Source organism: Ranitomeya imitator, chromosome 4, assembly GCF_032444005.1.
Source record: "Ranitomeya imitator isolate aRanImi1 chromosome 4, aRanImi1.pri, whole genome shotgun sequence".
Taxonomy (NCBI): domain Eukaryota; kingdom Metazoa; phylum Chordata; class Amphibia; order Anura; family Dendrobatidae; genus Ranitomeya; species Ranitomeya imitator.
Genome location: NC_091285.1, coordinates 680258756 through 680285210, shown reverse-complemented (window position 1 = coordinate 680285210; position 26455 = coordinate 680258756). Strand labels below are relative to the sequence as shown.

At 43.5% G+C, this 26455-nt stretch overlaps 1 protein-coding gene and 1 long non-coding RNA gene across 2 annotated transcripts in view; one reads left to right on the top strand and one right to left on the bottom strand.

The window, feature by feature from the left end:
- The window catches only part of LOC138677330 (uncharacterized), a 58349-nt gene extending 36166 nt beyond the window's left edge, over positions 1–22183 (bottom strand). The window contains exons 1-2 of the long non-coding RNA XR_011320876.1: positions 22053–22183; positions 2196–2294 (exon numbers count right to left, since the gene is read on the bottom strand). This is a non-coding gene — a long non-coding RNA (uncharacterized lncRNA). The remainder of the gene's footprint in view (positions 1–2195; positions 2295–22052) is intronic.
- LOC138677329 (NXPE family member 3-like) overlaps positions 1–26455 on the top strand; it is a 77182-nt gene that overhangs the window by 11120 nt on the left and 39607 nt on the right. The window contains exons 3-4 of the mRNA XM_069767379.1: positions 2216–2286; positions 22046–22261. Coding sequence (XP_069623480.1) covers positions 2216–2286; positions 22046–22261 — 287 coding nt within the window. The remainder of the gene's footprint in view (positions 1–2215; positions 2287–22045; positions 22262–26455) is intronic.

Sequence of the window (26455 nt, the reverse complement as noted above, 5' to 3'; positions counted from 1 at the left end):
TGCGAATCCGCAGCCAAATCCGCACCGTGTGCACATAGCCTAATTCTAAAGGTATGTGCACACGCTGCGGAAAACGCTGCGGATCCGCAGCAGTTTCCCATGAGTGTACAGTTCAATGTAAACCTATGGGAAACAAAAATCGCTGTACACATGCTGCGGAAAAACTGCACGGAAACGCAGCGGTTTACATTCCGCAGCATGTCACTTCTTTGTGCGGATTCCGCAGCGGTTTTACAACTGCTCCAATAGAAAATCGCAATTGTAAAACCGCAGTGAAATGCGCAGAAAAAAACGCGGTAAATCCGCCATAAATCCGCAGCGGTTTAGCACTGCGGATTTATCAAATCCGCAGCGGAAAAATCCGCAGAGGACCAGAATACGTGTGCACATTCCTAACCCTAACCCTAGCCCTAACCCTAGCCCTAACCCTAACCCTACCCCTAACCCTACCCCTAGCCCTACCCCTAACCCTACCCCTAACCCTACCCCTACCCCTACCCCTAACCCTACCCCTACCCCTAACCCTAACCCTAACCCTACCCCTAACCCTAACCCTACCCCTAACCCTAACCCTATTCTAACAGTGGAAAAAAAAAATTTCTTTATTTTTTTATTGTCCCTACCTATGGGGGTGACAAAGGGGGGGGGGGTCATTTATTATTTTTTTTATTTTGATCACTGAGATAGATTATATCTCAGTGATCAAAATGCACTTTGGAACGAATCTGCCGGCCGGCAGATTCGGCGGGCGCACTGCGCATGCGCCCGCCATTTTGGAAGATGGCGGCGCCCGGGAGAAGACGGACGGGACCACGGCTGGATCGGTAAGTATGATAGGGTGGGGGGGGACCACGGGGGGGGGATCGGAGCACGGGGGGGGGAATCGGAGCGCGGGAGGGGTGGAACGGAGCGCGGGGGGCGTGGAACGGAGCACGGGGGGGCTGGAATGGAGCACGGGGGGGTGGAACGGAGCACGGGGGGGGTGGATCGGAGTGCAGGGGGGGTGATTGGAGCACGGGGGGGTGATTGGAGCACGGGGGGAGCGGGCACGAGCACGGGGGGGAGCGGAGCACTGGACGGAGGGGAGCCGGAGCAGTGTACCGGCCAGATCGGGGGGGGTGGGGGGGCGATCGGTGGGGTGGGGTGGGGGCACACTAGTATTTCCAGCCATGGCCGATGATATTTCAGCATCGGCCATGGCTGGATTGTAATATTTCACCCGTTATAATGGGTGAAATATTACAAATCGCTCTGATTGGCAGTTTCACTTTCAACAGCCAATCAGAGCGATCGTAGCCACGAGGGGGTGAAGCCACCCCCCCTGGGCTAAACTACCACTCCCCCTGTCCCTGCAGATCGGGTGAAATGGGAGTTAACCCTTTCACCCGGTCTGCAGGGACGCGATCTTTCCATGACGCCGCATAGGCGTCATGGGTCGGAATGGCACCGACTTTCATGACGCCTACGTGGCGTCATGGGTCGGGAAGGGGTTAATCTTCAACTTGCTTAACCGTTCACAATAACAGTAATTTTGACCAGGGGTGCCCAAACTTTTACATGCCACTGTATGTTGCCACGATGGTCAATCCTTATCTTCTCTGTCCCTGATGCCTTGGAACTCCCACCAGGGGCGCTCTCTTCGTCTAACGTACTCTGTCCCGTCCGGACCTGTTGCCTTTCGGAGTTATAAACTCTGGGCCGTTCTGCAAGGCATCCTGTCTCAGGACCCATCTCCAATCGATCACCCTTTTCTTCGGTCACTTCTCTCCTTCCTTCACTAGGATTTCTCTATCCCCTTTCACTGTCTCCTCTCATGTTAGGGACACTCAGGTCATGCTGCACTGTTCCCTGATCAGACCTTAGGGAGCAGTGTACATAGAAAGCAGACCGATCTGACATTTTGACAGGAAGCTGTGTCATTCCTTTCACTTCACCCTCTCCCATTATGGGCTATTCCCAATCATTTACTCTAACTCTCCCTACTGTCGGGCAACACAATACTAACATTATTAATGCATATCACTATTAACATTACACAATATATAATGTTACACTTATATCAAGAGGGTACATGGGCAGTATGTCCATCTCCTAACATTTATAAGGAGGACATGTAATTTTATGTAATCATAAGCTATATTAAAATTCCATTTGTTTAATTTTTTTTAGCATATAGTTTTTTGTTTTATTTATACCTCTCATTGTATTGACCTAGTTCCTTCACCAACAAGATTATCCAGGGATCAGTATCTACAATCAACGTTATGCCTGACAACAGCTCAGTAGGTAACATCCTGCAAGAGAAAAGATTACACAACTGTGGAAAGGGGAAAATAATCAACACTTATCATTAACTACATTAACCGGAAGAATTTATTCTATCTCTCCCCTTTTTCTCCCCCATGGATCAGAATATACAGTGGGGAAAAAATGGCCGTTCTGCAAGGCATCCTGTCTCAGGACCCATCTCCAATCGATCACCCTTTTCTTCGGTCACTTCTCTCCTTCCTTCACTAGGATTTCTCTATCCCCTTTCACTGTCTCCTCTCATGTTAGGGACACTCAGGTAGAGTAGATTTGGTTTCCAGTACCATCTCTATGCTGACGACACCCAACTATACACTTCTTCTCCTGATCTCACGCCTGCCTTATTAGAAAACACCAGTGATTGTCTTACCGCTGTCTCTAGCATCATGTCCTCCCTCTATCTGAAACTAAACCTGTCAAAAACTGAACTCCTCGTGTTTTCTCCCTCTACTAACCTACCTTTGCCTGACATTGCCATCTCCGTTTGCGGTTCCACCATTACTCCAAAGCAACATGCCCGCTGCCTTGGGGTCATCCTTGATTCTGACCTTTCATTCACCCCCCACATCCGATCACTGGCTCGCTCTTCTTACCTGCATCTCAAAAACATTTCTAGAATTCGCCCTTTTCTTACTTTCGACTCTGCAAAAACTCTTACTGTTTCACTTATTCATTCTCGTCTGGACTATTGTAACTCTCTACTAATCGGCCTCCCTCTTACCAAACTCTCCCCGCTCCAATCTGTCCTGAATGCTGCTGCCAGGATCATATTCCTCACCAACCGTTACACCGATGCCTCTACCTTGTGCCAGTCATTACACTGGTTACCCATCCACTCAAGAATCCAGTACAAAACTACTACCCTCATCCACAAAGCACTCCATGGCTCAGCACCACCCTACATCTCCTCTCTGGTCTCAGTCTACCACCCTACCCGTGCCCTCCGCTCCGCTGATGACCTCAGGTTAGCATCCTCAATAATCAGAACCTCCCACTCCCGTCTCCAAGACTTTACACGTGCTGCGCCGATTCTTTGGAATGCACTACCTAGGATAATACGATTAATCCCCAATCCCCACAGTTTTAAGCGTGCCCTAAAAACTCATTTGTTCAGACTGGCCTACCGCCTCAATGCATTAACCTAACGATCCCTGTGTGGCCTATATTAAAAAAAAAAAAAAAAATTAATTAACTGGTTCATGCAGCTTTACATGAACACCCAAGCCTTACACTATGGCTGGTCCGAATAACTATAGCAATTGTTACCATCCACCTCTCGTGTCTCCCCTTTTCCTCATAGTATGTAAGCTTACGAGCAGGGCCCTCACTCCTCTTGGTATCTGTTTTGAACTGTATTTCTGTTATGCTGTAATGTCTATTGTATGTACAAGTCCCCTCTATAATTTGTAAAGCGCTGCGGAATATGTTGGCGCTATATAAATAAAAATTATTATTATTATTATTATTATTATTTAGTCAGCCACCAATTGTGCAAGTTCTCCCACTTAAAAAGATGAGAGAGGCTTGTAATTGACATCATAGGTAGACCACAACTAGTCACAATGAGAAAACAAATCCAGAAAATCACCTTGTCTGATTTGTGAAGATTTATTTTGCAAATTATGGTGTAAAATAACTATTTGGTCACCTAAAAACATGCAAGATTTCTGGCTCTCACAGACCTGTAACTTCTTCTTTAAGAGGCTCCTCTGTCCTCCACTCATTACCTGTCGTAATGGCGCCTGTTTGAACTTGTTATCAGTGTAGATAACTTTTTATCCCCTGAAAAGGTGTCAGGCAACTTAACAGGTGGTTCGGGGAAGATTAGGAAAACATGTGTGGCACCCTCACCTCGACCTCCAGAAGGAGAAGAACCCCGCACGGCGTCAGCAAACTCTCTTTGAACCTGTTGATGCGACTGAGCCAGGGTTCGCTGCTCCACAGATAGTTTTTGCATCATTTGAGTGAGGCTATTCACTTGCTCAGAGAGAGAAAGCAGCGGATCCATGACCAAGGGAAAAAAAGGTGCAAAATCTGGTTTAAATGTTTAGATCAGTGATAATATCACAAGCCCTGCTACAGACTTTCAGCAGGAGTCTGTGCATGAGATACAGAAGGACAGGGGGGTGCTGTGGTGAGCTTACCTGCTGGAGCGCAGGACCGGAAACACGTGACCACCGGGGGAGGGGCCGGAGGCGGAGCCAGACGCCGAGCAGCGGCGGTGAACGGCGAAACCAGAAAGTAGTTTGAATGTGCAAAAGTCAAGCAAGGAGGTCGATGAAGTACAAAAGGATGAGATGCTGAAAGTTGTCAGGATGTAGGTTAGGTAGCCGGAGATAGGGGTGCAGTACAAATGGGGCAGACAGGAGATTAGTAAGAGTACCAAGCCAAAGGTCATAGCTAGAAACAGTAAGAACGGAATCACAAAGCAACGCACAGAACGAGAACACGGACCGGATCATACACGAGGAGGCAAACGGACTACACAGTATGCAAGCACACCATGGGGTCACACACACAGCCAGAACAGATGTGTCACTGACAAAGATCCCCAGATGAAGGCGGGTAAATATACCCCTCCCCAAACCAAAAGGAAGCCATACAAAATTTACCCTCAGAGGACAGGGAAGGAACCCTATCCACAACATGACACAATGTAAATAAATAACTACTGTAATACTGCCCTCTATGTACAAGAATATAACTACAATAATACTGCCCCTATGTACAAGAATATAACTACTATAATACTGCCCCTGTGTACAAGAATATAACTACTATAATACTGCCCCCTATGTACAAGAATATAACTACTATAATACTGCCCCTATGTACAAGAATATAACTACTATAATACTGCCCCTATGTACAAGAATATAACTACTATAATACTGCCCCCTATGTACAAGAATATAACTACTATAATACTGCCCCTATGTACAAGAATATAACTACTATAATACTGCCCCTATGTACAAGAATATAACTACTATAATACTGCCCCCTATGTACAAGAATATAACTAATATAATACTGCCCCTATGTACAAGAATATAACTACTATAATACTGCCCCTATGTGCAAGAATATAACTACTATAATACTGCTCCTATGTACAAGAATATAACTACTATAATACTGCCCCTATGTACAAGAATATAACTACCATAATACTGCTTGTATATACAAGAATATAACTACTATAATACTGCCCCCTATGTACAAGAATATAACTACTATAATACTGCCCCCTATGTACAAGAATATAACTACTATAATACTGCTCATATATACAAGAATATAACTACTATAATACTGCTCCTATCTACAAGAATATAACTACCATAATACTGCTCCTATGTACAATAATATAACTACTATAAGACTGCTCCTATGTACAAGAATATAACTACTATAATACTGCTGCTATGTACAACTATAAAACTACTATAATACTGCCCCCTATGTACAAGAATATAACTACTATAATACTGCTCCTATATACAAGAATATAACTACTATAATACTGCCCCTATGTACAAGAATATAACTACTATAATACTGCCCCTATGTACAAGAATATAACTACTATAATACTGCCCCTATGTACAAGAATATAACTAGTATAATACTGCCCCTATGTACAAGAATATAACTACTATAATACTGCTCCTATATACAAGAATATAACTACTATAATACTGCCCCCTATGTACAAGAATATAACTACTATAATACTGCTGCTATGTACAACTATAAAACTACTATAATACTGCGCCCTATGTACAAGAATATAACTACTATAATACTGCCCCTATGTACAAGAATATAACTACTATAATACTGCTCCTATGTACAACAATATAACTACTATAATACTGCTCCTATGTACAACAATATAACTACTATAATACTGCTCCTATGTACAAGAATATAACTACTATAATACTGCTCCTATATACAAGAATATAACTACTATAATACTGCCCCTATGTACAAGAATATAACTACTATAATACTGCTCCTATGTACAACAATATAACTACTATAATACTGCTCCTATGTACAACTATAAAACTACTATAATACTGCCCCCTATGTACAAGAATATAACTACTATAATACTGCTCCTATATACAAGAATATAACTACTATAATACTGCCCCTATGTACAAGAATATAACTACTATAATACTGCTCCTATGTACAAGAATATAACTACTATAATACTGCTCCTATGTACAAGAATATAACTACTATAATACTGCTCCTATGTACAAGAATATAACTACTATAATACTGCTCCTATGTACAAGAATATAACTACCATAATAGTGCTCCTATGTACAATAATATAACTACTATAATACTGCCCCATGTACAAAAATATAACTACTATAATACTGCCCCAATGCACAAGAATATAACTACTATAATACTGCTCCTATGTACAAGAATATAATTACCATAATACTGCTCCTATGTACAAGAATATAACTACTGTAATACTGTCTCCTATGTACAAGAATATAGCTACTATAATACTGCCCCTATGTACAAGAATATAACTGCTATAATACTGCCCCTAAGTACAAGACTGTTGTGAATTCTGTGGCTGAATTCACTCCTGTGGTCACAAGTGGTACTGCAGCTTCTGAGCTTCCTCCCTCAGGTGTTCTGGTGAGCTCGTTAACTGCTTCATTACTTAACTCCGCCTGATGCTGCTATCCTTGCTCCTTGTCAATGTTTCAGTGTTGGATCTGAGCTTCTCCTGATTGTTCCTGTGACCTGCTGCTCTGTATAGCTAAGTGCTTTTTGCTTTTTTGTTGCTTTTTTTCTGTCCAGCTTGTCTTTTGTTTTGCTGGAAGCTCTGAGACGCAAAGGGTGTACCGCCGTGCCGTTAGTTCGGCACGGTGGGTTTTTTTTTGCCCCCTTTGCGTGGTTTTGCTTTAGGGTTTTTTGTAGACTGCAAAGTTCGCTTTACTGTCCTCGCTCTGTCCTAGAATATCGGGCCCCACTTTGCTGAATCTATTTCATCCCTACGTTTTGTCTTTTCATCTTGCTCACAGTCATTATATGTGGGGGGCTGCCTTTTCCTTTGGGGAATTTCTCTGGGGCAAGTCAGGCCTATTTTTCTATCTTCAGGCTAGCTAGTTTCTTAGGCTGTGCCGAGTTGCCTAGGTAGTTGTTAGGCGCAATCCACAGCCGCTTTTAGTTGTGTTTAGGATAGGATCAGGTGTGCAGTCTACAGAGTTTCCACGTCTCAGAGCTCGTTCTTGTATTTTTGGGTATTTGTCAGATCACTGTGCGCGCTCTGATCGCTAAGCACACTGTGTTTCTGGATTACCTTCATAACACCTGTCATTAGCAAACCTAACAGTACAAGGAGCCTAACTAATGATTCTCAATAGAGGGAAAGAAAAAGTTCTGACATCATTTTTTTTTTTTTTCTCAGCTCTGTGTTCACTTTTTTTTTTTTTTTTTTTCCCCCTAGACATTTGGGTGATTCTGGACACAGGTGTGGACATGGATATTCAGGGTCTGTGCTCTTCAATGGATAATCTCGTTATAAATGTACAAAAAATTCAAGATACTATTGATCAGAAATCTATGTTAGAACCAAGAATTCCTATTCCTGATTTGTTTTTTGGAGATAGAACTAAGTTTCTAAGTTTCAAAAATAATTGTAAGCTATTTCTGGCCTTGAAACCTCATTCTTCTGGTAATCCTATTCAACAGGTTTTGATTATTATTTCTTTTTTGCGCGGCGACCCTCAAGACTGGGCATCTTCTCTTGCGCCAGGAGACCCTGCATTGAGTAGTGTCGATGCGTTTTTCCTGGCGCTCGGATTGCTGTACGATGAGCCTAATTCAGTGGATCAAGCTGAGAAAAATTTGCTGGCTTTGTGCCAGGGTCAGGATTTTATAGAAGTATATTGTCAGAAATTTAGGAAATGGTCAGTACTCACTCAGTGGAATGAATCTGCGCTGGCAGCTTTGTTCAGAAAGGGTCTCTCTGAGGCTCTTAAGGATGTCATGGTGGGATTTCCTATGCCTGCTGGTTTGAATGAGTCTTTGTCTTTGGCCATTCAGATCGGTCGACGCTTGCGCGAGCGTAAATCTGTGCACCATTTGGCGGTACTGCCTGAGGTTAAACCTGAGCCTATGCAGTGCGATAGGACTATGACTAGAGTTGAACGGCAGGAATACAGACGTCTGAATGGTCTGTGTTTCTACTGTGGTGATTCCACTCATGCTATTTCTGATTGTCCTAAGCGCACTAAGCGGTCCGCTAGGTCTGCCGTCATTAGTACTGTACAGTCCAAATTCCTTCTGTCCATTACCTTGATATGCTCTTTGTCGTCGTTTTCTGTCATGGCGTTTGTGGATTCGGGCGCTGCCCTGAATCTGATGGATTTGGATTATGCTAAACGTTGTGGGTTTTTCTTGGAGCCTTTGCGGTGTCCTATTCCATTGAGAGGAATTGATGCTACACCTTTGGCCAAGAATAAACCTCAATACTGGGCCCAGCTGACCATGTGCATGGCTCCTGCACATCAGGAAGTTATTCGCTTTCTGGTGTTGCATAATCTGCATGATGTGGTCGTGTTGGGGTTGCCATGGCTACAAACCCATAATCCAGTATTGGATTGGAATTCCATGTCGGTATCCAGCTGGGGTTGTCAGGGGGTACATGGTGATGTTCCATTTTTGTCGATTTCGTCATCCACCCCTTCTGAGGTCCCAGAGTTCTTGTCTGATTATCAGGATGTATTTGAAGAGCCCAAGTCCGATGCTCTACCTCCGCATAGGGATTGTGATTGTGCTATCAATTTGATTCCTGGTAGTAAATTCCCTAAAGGTCGATTATTTAATTTATCCGTGCCCGAACACGCCGCTATGCGCAGTTATGTGAAGGAATCCCTGGAGAAGGGACATATTCGCCCATCGTCATCACCACTGGGAGCAGGGTTCTTCTTTGTAGCCAAGAAGGATGGTTCGCTGAGACCGTGTATTGATTACCGCCTTCTTAATAAGATCACTGTTAAATTTCAGTATCCCTTGCCATTGTTATCTGACTTGTTTGCTCGGATTAAGGGGGCTAGTTGGTTCACTAAGATAGATCTTCGTGGTGCGTATAATCTGGTGAGAATCAGGCAAGGAGATGAATGGAAAACTGCATTCAATACGCCCGAGGGTCATTTTGAGTATCTAGTGATGCCGTTCGGACTTGCCAATGCTCCATCTGTATTTCAGTCTTTTATGCATGACATCTTCCGTGAGTATCTGGATAAATTCCTGATTGTTTACTTGGATGACATTTTGATCTTCTCAGATGATTGGGAGTCTCATGTGAAGCAGGTCAGAATGGTTTTTCAGGTCCTGCGTGCTAACTCTTTGTTTGTGAAGGGATCAAAGTGTCTCTTCGGTGTGCAGAAAGTTTCATTTTTGGGGTTCATCTTTACCCCTTCTACTATCGAGATGGATCCAGTTAAGGTCCAAGCCATCCAGGATTGGATTCAGCCGACATCTCTGAAAAGTCTGCAAAAGTTCCTGGGCTTTGCTAATTTTTATCGTCGCTTCATCTGTAGTTTTTCTAGCATTGCCAAACCATTGACCGATTTGACCAAGAAGGGTGCTGATTTGGTTAATTGGTCTTCTGCTGCTGTGGAAGCTTTTCAGGAGTTGAAGCGTCGTTTTTGTTCTGCCCCTGTGTTGTGTCAGCCAGATGTTTCTCTTCCGTTCCAGGTCGAGGTTGATGCTTCTGAGATTGGAGCAGGGGCGGTTTTGTCACAGAGAGGTTCTGATTGCTCAGTGATGAAACCATGTGCTTTCTTTTCCAGGAAGTTTTCGCCCGCTGAGCGTAATTATGATGTGGGAAATCGAGAGTTGCTGGCCATGAAGTGGGCATTCGAGGAGTGGCGTCATTGGCTTGAAGGAGCTAAGCATCGCGTGGTGGTATTGACTGATCATAAGAACTTGACTTATCTCGAGTCTGCCAAGCGCTTGAATCCTAGACAGGCCCGTTGGTCGTTATTTTTTGCCCGCTTCGACTTTGTGATTTCGTACCTTCCGGGCTCTAAAAATGTGAAGGCGGATGCTCTGTCTAGGAGTTTTGTGCCCGACTCTCCGGGTTTATCTGAGCCAGCGGGTATCCTCAAGGAAGGAGTCATTGTGTCTGCCATCTCCCCTGATTTGCGGTGGGTGCTGCAAAAATTTCAGGCGAATAAACCTGATCGTTGTCCAGCAGAGAAACTGTTCGTCCCTGATAGGTGGACTAATAAACTTATCTCTGAACTTCATTGTTCGGTGTTGGCTGGTCATCCTGGAATCTTTGGTACCAGAGAGTTAGTGGCTAGATCCTTCTGGTGGCCATCTCTGTCACGGGATGTACGTACTTTTGTGCAGTCCTGTGGGATTTGTGCTAGGGCTAAGCCCTGCTGTTCTCGTGCCAGTGGGTTGCTTTTGCCCTTGCCGGTCCCAAAGAGGCCTTGGACACATATTTCGATGGATTTCATTTCTGACCTTCCCGTTTCTCAAAAGATGTCAGTCATTTGGGTGGTCTGTGATCGCTTTTCTAAAATGGTCCATCTGGTGCCCTTGGCTAAATTGCCTTCCTCCTCTGATTTGGTACCTTTGTTCTTTCAGCATGTGGTTCGGTTGCATGGCATTCCTGAGAATATTGTTTCTGACAGAGGTTCCCAGTTTGTTTCAAGGTTTTGGCGAGCCTTTTGTGGTAGGATGGGCATTGACCTATCCTTTTCCTCGGCTTTCCATCCTCAGACTAATGGCCAGACCGAACGAACCAATCAGACCTTGGAAACATATCTGAGATGTTTTGTTTCTGCAGACCAGGATGATTGGGTGTCCTTTTTGCCGTTGGCTGAGTTCGCCCTTAATAATCGGGCCAGCTCGGCTACCTTGGTTTCTCCATTTTTTTGCAATTCTGGGTTCCATCCTCGTTTCTCTTCAGGACAGGTTGAGTCTTCGGACTGTCCTGGTGTGGATTCTGTGGTGGATAGGTTGCAGCAGATCTGGACTCAGGTAGTGGACAATTTGATCTTGTCCCAGGAGAAAGCTCAACTTTTCGCTAATCGCAGACGCCGTGTGGGTCCCCGACTTCGTGTTGGGGATCTGGTTTGGTTATCTTCTCGTCATATTCCTATGAAGGTTTCCTCTCCTAAATTTAAACCTCGTTTTATTGGTCCGTATAGGATTTCTGAGGTTCTCAATCCTGTGTCTTTTCGTTTGACCCTCCCAGACTCCTTTTCCATACATAATGTATTCCATAGGTCGTTGTTGCGGAGATACGTGGCACCTATGGTTCCATCTGTTGAGCCTCCTGCCCCGGTTTTGGTGGAGGGGGAATTGGAGTATATTGTGGAGAAGATTTTGGATTCTCGTGCAGTATTATAGTAGTTATATTCTTGTACATAGGAGCAGTATTATAGTAGTTATATTCTTGTACATAGGAGCAGTATTATAGTAGTTATATTCTTGTACATAGGAGTAGTATTATAGTAGTTATATTCTTGTACATAGGGGCAGTATTATAGTAGTTATATTCTTGTACATAGGGGGCAGTATTATACTAGTTACATTCTTGTACATAGGAGCAGTATTATAGTAGTTATATTCTTGTACATAGGGGCAGTATTATAGTAATTATATTCTTGTACATAAGGGCAGTATTATAGTAGTTATATTGTTGTACATAAATGACAGTATTATAGTAGCTATATTCTTGTACATAGGGGACAGTATTACAGTAGTTATATTTTTCTACATAGAGGCAGTATTATAGTAGTTATAGTTTTGTACATAGGGGCAGTATTATAGTAGTTATATTCTTGTACATAGAGGCAGTATTATAGTAATTATATTCTTGTACATAGGGGCAGTGTTATAGCAGTTATATTCTTGTACATAGGGGCAGTATTATAGTAGCTATATTCTTGTACATAGGGGGCAGTATTATAGCAGTTATAGTCTTGTGTTAGGTTTGCTAATGACAGGTGTTATGAAGGTAATCCAGAAACACAGTGTGCTTAGCGATCAGAGCGCGCACAGTGATCTGACAAATACCCAAAAATACAAGAACGAGCTCTGAGACGTGGAAACTCTGTAGACTGCACACCTGATCCTATCCTAAACACAACTAAAAGCGGCTGTGGATTGCGCCTAACAACTACCTAGGCAACTCGGCACAGCCTAAGAAACTAGCTAGCCTGAAGATAGAAAAATAGGCCTGACTTGCCCCAGAGAAATTCCCCAAAGGAAAAGGCAGCCCCCCACATATAATGACTGTGAGCAAGATGAAAAGACAAAACGTAGGGATGAAATAGATTCAGCAAAGTGGGGCCCGATATTCTAGGACAGAGCGAGGACAGTAAAGCGAACTTTGCAGTCTACAAAAAACCCTAAAGCAAAACCACGCAAAGGGGGCACGGCACGGAACTAACGGCACGGCGGTACACCCTTTGCGTCTCAGAGCTTCCAGCAAAACAAAAGACAAGCTGGACAGAAAAAAAGCAACAAAAAAGCAAAAAGCACTTAGCTATACAGAGCAGCAGGTCACAGGAACAATCAGGAGAAGCTCAGATCCAACACTGAAACATTGACAAGGAGCAAGGATAGCAGCATCAGGCGGAGTTAAGTAATGAAGCAGTTAACGAGCTCACCAGAACACCTGAGGGAGGAAGCCCAGAAGCTGCAGTACCACTTGTGACCACAGGAGTGAATTCAGCCACAGAATTCACAACAGTACCCCCCCCTTGAGGAGGGGTCACCGAACCCTCACCAGAGCCCCCAGGCCGACCAGGATGAGCCACATGAAGGGCACGAACAAGATCTGGAGCATGGACATCAGAGGCAAAAACCCAGGAATTATCTTCCTGAGCATAACCCTTCCATTTAACCAGATACTGGAGTTTCCGTCTAGAGACACGAGAATCCAAAATTTTCTCCACAATATACTCCAATTCCCCCTCCACCAAAACCGGGGCAGGAGGCTCAACAGATGGAACCATAGGTGCCACATATCTCCGCAACAACGACCTATGGAATACATTATGTATGGAAAAGGAGTCCGGGAGGGTCAGACGAAAGGACACAGGATTGAGAATCTCAGAAATCCTATACGGACCAATAAAACGAGGTTTAAATTTAGGAGAGGAAACCTTCATAGGAATATGACGAGAAGATAACCAAACCAGATCCCCAACACGAAGTCGGGGACCCACACGGCGTCTGCGATTAGCGAAAAGTTGAGCCTTCTCCTGGGACAAGGTCAAATTGTCCACAACCTGAGTCCAGATCTGCTGCAGCCTGTCCACCACAGAATCCACACCAGGACAGTCCGAAGACTCAACCTGTCCTGAAGAGAAACGAGGATGGAACCCAGAATTGCAGAAAAATGGAGAGACCAAGGTAGCCGAGCTGGCCCGATTATTAAGGGCGAACTCAGCCAACGGCAAAAAGGACACCCAATCATCCTGGTCTGCAGAAACAAAACATCTCAGATATGTTTCCAAGGTCTGATTGGTTCGTTCGGTCTGGCCATTAGTCTGAGGATGGAAAGCCGAGGAAAAAGATAGGTCAATGCCCATCCTACCACAAAAGACTCGCCAGAACCTTGAAACAAACTGGGAACCTCTGTCAGAAACAATATTCTCAGGAATGCCATGCAAACGAACCACATGCTGGAAGAAAAAAGGCACCAAATCAGAGGAGGAAGGCAATTTAGCCAAGGGCACCAGATGGACCATTTTAGAAAAGCGATCACAGACCACCCAAATGACTGACATCTTTTGAGAAACAGGAAGGTCAGAAATGAAATCCATCGAAATATGTGTCCAAGGCCTCTTCGGGACCGGCAAGGGCAAAAGCAACCCACTGGCACGTGAACAGCAGGGCTTAGCCCTAGCACAAATCCCACAGGACTGCACAAAAGTACGTACATCCCGTGACAGAGATGGCCACCAGAAGGATCTAGCCACTAACTCTCTGGTACCAAAGATTCCTGGATGACCAGCCAACACCGAACAATGAAGTTCAGAGATAAGTTTATTAGTCCACCTATCAGGGATGAACAGTTTCTCGGCCGGACAACGATCAGGTTTATTAGCCTGAAATTTTTGCAACACTCGCCGCAAATCAGGGGAGATGGCAGACACAATGACTCCTTCCTTGAGGATACCCGCTGGCTCAGATAAACCCGGAGAGTCGGGCACAAAAAACTCCTAGACAGAGCATCCGCCTTCACATTTTTAGAGCCCGGAAGGTACGAAATCACAAAATCGAAGCGAGCAAAAAATAACGACCAACGGGCCTGTCTAGGATTCAAGCGCTTGGCAGACTCGAGATAAGTAAGGTTCTTATGATCAGTCAATACCACCACGCGATGCTTAGCTCCTTCAAGCCAATGACGCCACTCCTCGAATGCCCACTTCATGGCCAGCAACTCTCGGTTGCCCACATCATAATTACACTCAGCAGCAGAAAACTTCCTGGAAAAGAAAGCACATGGTTTCAACACTGAGCAACCAGAACCTCTCTGTGACAAAACCGCCCCTGCTCCAATCTCAGAAGCATCAACCTCGACCTGGAACGGAAGAGAAACATCTGGTTGACACAACACAGGGGCAGAAAAAAACGACGCTTCAACTCCTGAAAAGCTTCCACGGCAGCAGAAGACCAATTAACCAAATCAGCACCCTTCTTGGTCAAATCGGTCAATGGTTTGGCAATGCTAGAAAAATTACAGATGAAGCGACGATAAAAATTAGCAAAGCCCAGGAACTTGTGCAGACTTTTCAGAGATGTCGGCTGAGTCCAATCCTGGATGGCTTGGACCTTAACCGGATCCATCTCGATAGTAGAAGGGGAAAAGATGAACCCCAAAAATGAAACCTTCTGCACACCGAAGAGACACTTTGATCCCTTCACGAACAAAGAATTAGCACGCAGGACCTGGAAAACCATTCTGACCTGCTTCACATGAGACTCCCAATCATCTGAGAAGATCAAAATGTCATCCAAGTAAGCAATCAGGAATTTATCCAGATACTCACGGAAGATGTCATGCATAAAAGACTGAAAAACAGATGGAGCATTGGCAAGTCCGAACGGCATCACTAGATACTCAAAATGACCCTCGGGCGTATTAAATGCCGTTTTCCATTCATCTCCTTGCCTGATTCTCACCAGATTATACGCACCACGAAGATCTATCTTAGTGAACCAACTAGCCCCCTTAATCCGAGCAAACAAGTCAGATAACAATGGCAAGGGATACTGAAACTTAACAGTGATCTTATTAAGAAGGCGGTAATCAATACACGGTCTCAGCGAACCATCCTTCTTGGCTACAAAAAAGAACCCTGCTCCCAGTGGTGATGACGATGGGCGAATATGTCCCTTCTTCAGGGATTTCTTCACATAACTGCGCATAGCGGTGTGTTCAGGCACGGATAAATTAAATAAACGACCTTTAGGGAATTTACTACCAGGAATCAAATTGATAGCACAATCACAATCCCTATGCGGAGGTAGGGCATCGGACTTGGGCTCTTCAAATACATCCTGATAATCAGACAAGAACTCTGGGACCTCAGAAGGAGTGGATGACGAAATAGACAAAAATGGAACATCACCATGTACCCCCTGACAACCCCAGCTGGATACCGACATAGAGTTCCAATCCAATACTGGATTATGGGTTTGTAGCCATGGCAACCCCAACACGACCACATCATGCAGATTATGTAGCACCAGAAAGCGAATAACTTCCTGATGTGCAGGAGCCATGCACATGGTCAGCTGGGCCCAGTACTGAGGTTTATTCTTGGTCAAAGGTGTAGCATCAATTCCTCTCAACGGAATAGGACACCGCAAAGGCTCCAAGAAAAACCCACAACGTTTAGCATAATCCAAATCCATCAGATTCAGGGCAGCGCCTGAATCCACAAACGCCATGACAGAATACGATGACAAAGAGCATATCAAGGTAATGGACAGAAGGAACTTGGACTGTACAGTACCAATGACGGCAGACCTATTGAACCGCTTAGTGCGCTTAGGAAAATCAGAAATAGCATGAGTGGAATCACCACAGTAGAAACACAGCCCATTCAGATGTCTGTGTTCTTGCCGTTCAACTCTGGTCATAGTCCTATCGCACTGCATAGGCTCAGGTTTAATCTCAGACAATACCGCCAGATGGTGCACAGATTTACGCTCGAGCAAGCGACGACCGATCTGAATGGCCAAAGACATAGACTCATTCAAACCAGCAGTCATAGGAAAACCCACCATGACATCCTTAAGAGCCTCAGAGAGACCCTTTCTGAACAAAGCTGCCAGCGCAGATTCATTCCACAGAGTGAGTACTGACCACTTCCTAAATTTCTGACAATATACTTCTATATCATCCTGGCCCTGGCACAAAGCCAGCAAATTTTTCTCAGCCTGATCCACTGAATTAGGCACATCGTACAGCAATCCGAGCGCCAGGAAAAACGCATCGACACCACTCAATGCAGGGTCTCCTGGCGCAAGAGAAAATGCCCAGTCCTGAGGGTCGCCGCGCAAAAAAGAAATAATAATCAAAACCTGTTGAACTGAATTACCAGAAGAATGAGGTTTCAAGGCCAGAAATAGCTTACAATTATTTTTGAAGCTCAGAAACTTAGTTCTATCACCAAAAAACAAATCAGGAATAGGAATTCTTGGTTCTAGCATAGATTTCTGATCAATTGTATCTTGAATCTTTTGTACATTTATAACGAGATTATCCATTGAAGAGCACAGAGCCTGAATATCCATGTCCACAGCTGTGTCCTGAAGCACCCTAATGTCTAGGGGAAAAAAAAGACTGAACACAGAGCTGAGAAAAAAAAATGATGTCAGAACTTCTTTTTTCCCTCTATTGAGAATCATTAGTTTGGCTCCTTGTACTGTTATGAAGGCAATCCAGTAACACAGTGTGCCAGTAATCAGAGCACATACAGTGATCTGACAATAACCCAAAAACAATAGAACGAGCTCTGAGACGTGGAATCTCTGTAGACCGCAATACCTGAACCTATCCTAAACACAACTAAAGGCAGCTGTGGATTGCGCCTGACACTACCTATGCAACTCGGCACAGCCTGAGGAACTGACTAGCCTGAAGATAGAAATGCAAGCCTGACTTGCCTCAGAGAAATACCCCAAAGGAAAAGGCAGCCCCCCACATATAATGACTGTTAGCAAGATGAAAAGACAAAACGTAGGGATGAAATAGATTCAGCAAAGTGAGGCCCGATATTCTAGATAGAGCGAGGATAGCAAAGAGAACTTTGCAGTCTACAAAAAACCCTAAAGCAAAAAACCACGCAAAGGGGGCAAAAAGACCCACCGTGCCGAACTAACGGCACGGCGGTACACCCTTTGCGTCTCAGAGCTTCCAGCAAAAACGAATAGACAAGCTGGACAGAAAAAACAGCAACAAAAGCAAAGAAGCACTTATCTAAGCAGAGCAGCAGGCCACAGGAAAGATCCAGAAGCTCAGATCCAACACTGGAACATTGACAAGGAGCAAGGAAGACAGACTCAGGTGGAGCTAAATAGCAAGGCAGCCAACGAGCTCACCAGAACACCTGAGGGAGGAAGCCCAGAAGCTGTAGTACCACTTGTGACCACAGGAGTGAATTCAGCCACAGAATTCACAACACCCCTGATCCCTTTGAGAATTGCAGGGAGAGGGTAGTAAAAAAGATGGTCACGGGTCTCACTGACTTCCAGGGTGTATTGCAGGATTCACAGGAGGGTATCCTGGAGGTGGTGAGATCTTACTATGCTGACTTGTTTCAGAGGAAAGTTTTGGATAAAGATAAGATGGCTCAATTCTTGGAGGCAACTCCTGCGCCTGATACTAATGATCTGGACTTTTCTCCTTTGACAGCGGAGTTAACGGTGGAGGAAGTTAAGGAGGCTATTGATAAATTACATCTGAAGAAGGCACCAGGTCAAGATGGCATAACAGCAGAATTTTATAGGAAATTCAGAAACCTCCTGGCTCCAATCCTCGTGGATGTGTATAGAAGTTGTCTAGAAAATCACCTGATGCCTCCATCCATGAGAGTGTTCTCGTTGATTCTGCTGTCTAAAGGTAAAGAGCCGAGCGACATCAAGAACTGGAGGCCGATTGCCCTCTTGAATGTGGACAGGAAGATTCTAGCAAAGATCCTGTTTTCTAGATTAGTCTGTTTGTCCCCAGCACTGTTGGCAGGCTCTCAGTTTGGCACAGTAAAAGGGCGGAACATCTCTGGAGCAGTCATCTCGATACGGGAGATGTTTGAGAGATGTAAAGCCCTGCGGTGTGGGAAATATATTGTTAGTCTGGACCAAGCTAAAGCCTTTGACAGGGTTGATCATGACTATCTGTGGGCCACTTTGTCAAAGTACGGTATTCCGGGACAATTTGTGGATTGGCTGAAGACATTGTACAGAGAGGCGGTGAGCTTTCCTCTGATTAATGGTTGGCAGGGTGACACTTTTGGAGTTGAGGCAGGGGTGAGACAGGGTTGCCCACTGAGTCCGCTCCTGTATGTTTTTGCCCTAGACCCGTTTCTGAGGTCACTGCAGGAGTGTGATCTTCAGGGGGTGCCGGTCCCCCATTGCCTGCCTCTGAATGTTGTTGCCTATGCGGATGATGTGACGTTGGTGATCTCTAATCCTCGAGAGGTGCAGATGTTATCTGCGTCTATCAGAAGTTACTCAGAGGCCTCCGGGTCTCTGGTCAACCTTGAGAAGAGTCAAGCTCTGTGGACATTAGATACTGATCCCAGCTATGATCTGCGGCAGTTTGCCAAAGCCTCCACCCATATTAAGATCCTTGGGGTTAAATTTGGGAGGGATGATAATGCCACGCTAAATTGGGAGGAGAAATTGGAAGCTGGAAATGCAAAGGTTCAGCGATGGAAGAACTGGCGGCTGACCTACAGAGAAAGGGTCGCAATGTTGAAGACTTATCTGGTCCCTGTTTTCTTGTATGTCTCTGTCATTTTCCCTTTGCCAGAATCTTTCTCAGCGAGGCTCTTCAGCTTGTTCTTCCAGCTCTTGTGGGGGAATAGGTTGAACCTAATAAAGAGGGGAATAACCTACCTACGGCGGAGAGAGGGTGGGCTGGATATGTTGAATCCAAGGGTTTTCTTTGACTCCTTGTTTCTAAAGGTAAATTTTGGGAACATGGACTCAAACAGTAGCTCTCTGTGGGTTAATAGTATCAGGTACTGGATATTGCCTTTTGCAGAATCTTGGGTGCGAGGCGGCAGTCTCAAGAGGAGGAGATGGACAGGTGACCACCTCCCCCAGTATCTGGACTATGGTCTGAAGTGTGTTAGGAGGTGGGGACTGGAGAAGTCTTACATTGAGAGCAGTACGAGAAGAGACCTGTATGCTCATGTTGTAGGACTTTCTTTTACTCTCCACTGGCCCTGAGAGATTGTGTCACCACCACCCTGCAGGAAAGCCTTAGGTTCCTAAACGGGAAAAGACTTCCTCCTAGACTGTTTGACGTCACTTGGCTTTCGCTGCATAGTCGGCTCTTTGTCAGGGGGAACCTGAAACACTTGAGTGTCTCCGATCGGAATTGTCCCCTTGGTTGTCAGCAGGAGGAGACTATGGAGCACTTTATATGTGATTGCTGGGGAGGGCGGAAGATCTGGGAGGAAGTGTCAGATAATCTAAAAATCCCCAGACTGCGGACTCTAAAGTATTCTGACATAATCTATGGTGTCCCCTCCACTGTTAGTAACATCGACAGAGAGACGATGTACATTATAATAAGCGTCATCAAATACTATCATTGGCACATGAGAACCCGGGTGTCACTGCACAATGAGCTGTTCGATCACACCGCTGCGGCTGCTCAGGTTATGTAAGAACTCCGGTGGATAAAATCGCTAGAAGTTGGAAGGAGTCCGAGAAATATTAAGTTATGGAGGAATGTAAAATTCAGTTAGAAAATATGATATGACTTTTTTTTTGTTTTTTGTTTTTTTGTTTAATTTTCTTCTACCTCCAGGTGTGGACACTTTAATTTATGTATCAATATGATCTGATTATTTAGTACTTGTGTATATATGACTAAAGTGAATTGTGTTTTGTAATTCTTGTAATTCTGGGTGATTTTTGTTTTTATTATAATTGTATTTATGTTTGATTTTTATAATAAAAATTGCCCCCTATGTACAAGAATATAACTACTATAATACTGCTCCTATGTACAAGAATATAACTACTATAATACTGCTCCTATGTACAAGAATGTAGCTACTATAATATTGCTCCCTATATACAAGAATATAACTACTATAATACTGCTCCTATGTACAAGAATATAACTACTATAATACTGCTCCTATGTACAAGAATATAACTACTATAATACTGCCCATATGTAGAAGAATATAACTACTATAATACTGCTCCTATGTACAAGAATATAACTACTATAATACTGCCCCCTATGTACAAGAATATAACTACTATAATACTGCCCCCTATGTACAAGAATATAACTACTATAATACTGCTCCTATGTACAAGAATATAACTACTATAATACTGCTCCTATGTACAAGAATATAACTACTATAATACTGCCCCTATGTACAAGAATATAACTACTATAATACTGCCCCTATGTACAAGAATATAACTACTATAATATTGCTCCCTATATACAAGAAATTAACTACTATAATACTGCTCCTATGTACAAGAATATAACTACTATAATACTGCCCCCTATGTACAAGAATATAACTGCTATAATACTGCTCCTATGTAGAAGAATATAACTACTATAATACTGCCCCTATGTACCAGAATATAACTACTATAATACTGCCCCTATATTCAAGAATATAACTACTATAATACTGCTCCTATGTCCAAGAATATAACTACTATAATACTGCCCCTATGTACCAGAATATAACTACTATAATACTGCTCCTATGTACAAGAATATAACTACTATAATACTGCTCCTATGTACAAGAATATAACTACTATAATACTGCCCCTATGTACAAGAATATAACTACTATAATACTGCTCCTATGTTCAAGAATATAACTACTATAATACTGCTCTCTATGTACAAGAATATAACTACTATAATACTGCCCCTACATACAAGAATATAACTACTATAATACTGCCCCTATGTACAAGAATATAACTACTATAATACTGCCCCTACATACAAGAATATAACTACTATAATACTGCCCCTACATACAAGAATATAACTACTATAATACTGCCCCCTATGTGCAAGCATATAACTACTATAATACTGCCCCTATGTACAAGAATATAACTACTATAATACTGCCCCCTATGTACAAGAATATAACTACGATAATACTGCTCCTATATACAAAAATATACTATAATACTATTCCCTATATACAGTAATAATATCCGCTATATACAAGTACAGTATATAGTTACTACATTTTTCCTGTATGTCGTAGAATATCTTCAATAAGAGGGAGATCTCTTTTAAGATCTGCTTCCAGTTATGCTCTTACAGGAGACTCTGCATTTTGTGGTATATGCCACATACATACGTAGTAGGGTTTATACAGGATACTCCAGATGTTTTTTCTTGTTTCAGCCTTCATCATTTTATTGATCTTTCCTCGAATCTCTATCTTTTCTTTACTACGTTGTCTCGTAGGACTCACCTCCAACCTCTCCATCTGCAGACCTGGTCAAGACTCTCCGCAGCCTTCTGGGTTCTATTATGGTGATATTTGGACATCGCTTTCTTGCTTGGGCCGTCACTTCCCTCTGCCTGCGGATGCTCTCGCCTGCCTGAAAGGGAAAAACATCTACATGTTTGGAGACTCAACTCTACGTCAGTGGTTCGAATATTTGGAGAAATTTATTCCAAGTGAGAAGTTCATGATATGAGACATTTTTTTCTATGTTACAAACTTTTTATTTCCTTAAAGGGAATCTGTGTAGCAGGTCGTTTTTGTAATCTTATAGAAGCATGATGTAGGCACAGAGACCTTGTTTCCCGCCCTATGACACTTGGCATATTGGGTGCAGCAGTTATGATAAAGTCATAGTTATCTCGTCTGCAGATCTAGAAGAGCTGAGATGTTGAGCTTTGTCCTACCCCGACCACACTGCAGCTTTCTGTGTACATTGCATAGTGACAGAGCTGCTAATTAGGCTTGGTTGGACTAGAAGGCACAAGTGCAATTGTCCTGTGCTGATGATCTCCTGCTGATACTGATTCCATGGAGCTATACATGAGAAGGGGTTACGTACAAAATACAATATAAATACAGAGAACAAACTAACAATGACATACTGGTACAGAGGGATGAGGATCCGGACCTTGCGGGAATAAAGTCTACAGGATAATGAGAAGGAGACAATAGGCTGGGGTTTCTGGCAGCTCCGGCGGTGGTGAGTTGGTAACCAGGTCATTGCAGGCTGTAGCTTTCTTGAATAGATGGGTTTTCAGGTTCTGTCTGAAAGTTTCAAAATTTGGTAGCTAATCAGATGTTATATATCGATTACACCAGCGCCCTTATTTAACAGATGTAACAACGCTACAACAGCAACTAACCTGCTGAATAACTGTTTCCCGTTCTCTTACTAGAGCTTCAGATGGCGATAGGTAAATGAGCCCTCACGGGATCGAAGGAAGATACACCCTGATGAAGGGGAACCATGTATTCCCTGAATTGCGTTGGTAACTCTTTTGACCATCCGCGCACTCCGTAGGGCTGTGACGTCACAAGCCGGCTAGCCTCTGTCGGCCATTTTTTCTATTGCCGCGCAACCAGGGATGCCACCGGCCGGGGCTCCCTTGGCTCTGTGCGCTTCCTTCGATCCCGTGAGGGCTCGTTTAACTATCGTCAGTAGGAGAACGGGAAACAGTTATTCAGCAGGTTAGTTGCCGTTGTAGTGGCACACTTTGTTTCAGCAGGCACCGTCTGTACTACTTGTGTTGATCTTTGTGGTATGAGGTCCTTTTTGCCTGGTTATACTTCAGACAGTTCACAACTTATCACACTGTCACCAGCCTTGAGATTTTTTCCAGTATATTAATCTGTTTGCACGGCTTATGTGGATCTCTTGGTATGTGAATACATATTATGTATGATTACAATTTGGGGCATATTACCCATTATTTTAAGGATAACTATACAAGCAGGTTCTTTCCAACTAGATATTGCCAATAGCTGTTTCAACCTGAAAATCAAGCTTGCCCTTGTGCACAGGTGAACACTAGACTGGACATTCTATCTCTTGCATTCAGCACTATTATTTTTGTTAAATCATTGATTAGATGTTTCTCAAGTTAGAATTTGTGGAGTGGGATATAAGGATTAGTGCGGCAAACCATTTGAAATATGGATAATCAGATGTGTTGAGACACAATATTACAGAGGATGGGGGATAATCTGTAGAAGTTTGGGAGGCAATTGAGTGAGGAACATATGAGTGTGGAGGAGAGAAAGAGGTCTTGGGAGGACCAGAGATTAGGGGTGGGAAGATATCGAAAGATTAGCTTGGAGATAATAGGAGGGGATAGATTATTGTTGGTTTTGTAGGCCAATGTTTGTATTTTTAACTAGTTATGCAGAGTAATTGGGAGCCAGTGAAGGGATTTGCAGAGGGGACAAGTGGAGAAGTTGCGAGGAAAGAGGTGGATTAGTCGGGCAGCTGAGTTAAGGATGGACTGGAGAGGTGCGAGATTGTTAGTAGGAAGGCCACAGAGGAGGATATCGCAGTAGTCAAGGCAGGAGATGATGAGTGTATGCACTAAGATTTTAGTAGATTCTGGGTTAAGGAAAGGACGGATTCTGGAAATATTTTTGAGTTGGAGGTGGCAGGAGGTCATAAAAATTTGGATGTTTGTTGTGAAGGACAGGACAGGATCAAGAGTTATTCAGAGGTAGTGGAAATCTTGTTGTTAATTATTGTGATAGACATATCAACTATGGAAGATAGGCTAGTTGGAGGAAAGATTGATGAGTTCAGTTTTGTCCCCATTGATCTTTAGGAAACGTGATGAGATGAAGGAGGATATGACACTCTAGGATTCTGAACAGCAAAGGTGAAATCTGGGCCAGGGAGATAGATCTGAGTGTCATCCGCATATAGGTGGTTATGGAAGCCATAGATCTTTATCAGTTGTCCCAGACCAAAGGTTTAGATGGAGAAGGTAGGGTTCTCAAGATCGAGTCTTGATGGACACTAACAGAGAGATGTCGGGAAGAGGAGGTAGTGTGGGAATTCGAAAAGCTAAATCTGCAGTTAGTGAGGTAAGAAGAGATGCAGTAGAGGGCATGATCTTTGACGCCAAGGAAAGAGAGGATCTGTAGTAGGAGGGAGTTGTTGTCTGTGTCAAAGGCAGAGGACAATTCTACAAGGAGGAGTATAGAGAAATGTTTGTTGCCTTTGACAGTAATTAACTCATTAGTAATTTTGATCAGGGCCGTTTCAGTGGGGTGGCAGGGATGTAAACTGGACTGTAGTTTGTCAATGAGTGAGTTAGATGAATGGTGGGAGGAAAGTTCACTGTGGACATGTTGATCAAGGAGTTTCAGGGTATGTGCACACATCAGGATTTCTTGCAGAAATTTCCTGAAGAAAAACGGAAATTTTCTGCAAGAAATCCGCATTTTTTTTTTGCGTTTTTTTCCCGTTTTTTTCGCGTTTTCTTTAGCATTTTGCAAGCGAAATTAGCTTGCAGAATGCTAAAGTTTTCCAAGCGATCTGTAGCATGGCTTGGAAAACTGACTGACAGGTTGGTCACACTTGTCAAACATAGTGTTTGACAAGTGTGACCAACTTTTTACTATAGATGCTGCCTAAGCAGCATCAATATTAAAGGATATCATGTTAAAAATAATAAAAAAAATGGTTATACTTACCTGCAGACAGCCGATTTCCTCAGCGGCGTCCGTTCCTATAGATGGTGTGTGTGTGCAGGACCTTCGATGACGTCGCGGTCACGTGAGCGGTCACATGAGTGGTCACGCGACCAATCACAAGACGTCGACGTCATCGCAGGTCCTTCACACAGAGCATCTATAGGAACGGAAGCGGCAGCGTGCACCGCTGAGAGGCGGGAGGACTCCAGGGTCATCAGAGGGTAAGTATATGACTATTTTTTATTTTAATTCTTTTTTTTTTTACCAATTATATGGTGCCCAGTCCGTGGAAGAGAGTCTCCTCTCCTCCACCCTGGGTACCAACCGCACATAATCTGCTTACTTCCCGCATGGTGTGCACAGCCCCATGCGAAAGTAAGCAGATCAATGCATTCCTAGGTGTGCGGAATCACCGCAATTCCGCAAATTTAATGAACATGTTGCTTTTTTTCCAGCAATGCGATTTTTTTCGCAGAAAAAAATGCAACATTTGCACTAGAAATGCGGAATACACTGTAAATAATAGGAGGCATATGTAAGCGTTTTTTCACATTTTTATCACGTTTTTATAGCGAAAAAACGCGAAAAAAACACGAAAAATACTGAACGTGTGCACATGGCCTCAAGGTAAATAGCAACAGCAATATGGGACGATAGCTGGACGTAGAGGTCAGGTCGAGGGATGGTAAATTCAGGATCAAGGTGATTGTGGCATTTTTGAAAGCAGAAGGGAAGGTACCAGAAGTTAACGATAGGTTAAAGAAATGGGTTTGGGCCGGGATAACTGTAGTGGTGAGATTGGGATGGGCTCAAGTGCATAAGTGTTGAAGTGTGATTTGGAGAGATGAGTTAGCTGTCCTTCAGTGATGGTGGTAAGGATGCTCATGAGGCCAGTTATCTGTTATATATAAGGGTTGTGGTGGTTGAACAGTAAAAACTTGCCTGATTTGCTCGATCTTGTATTTGAAATATGTGGCAAAGCCTTCTGCAAAGATGAGGGAGGTCATAGGAGGCAATGATGGATGGATGAAGAAGTTAAAAGTGTTGAATAACTGTTTGGGGTTGTGGAATAAAGAAGATATGAGGGTTGTGAAGCCTGTTTAGCAGAGGATAGGGACAACTAGAATGTGAAAGTTGCTTGTTTGAAAGTGGTGAAGTTATCTTGTAAGTGTGTTTTCTTGAGCATA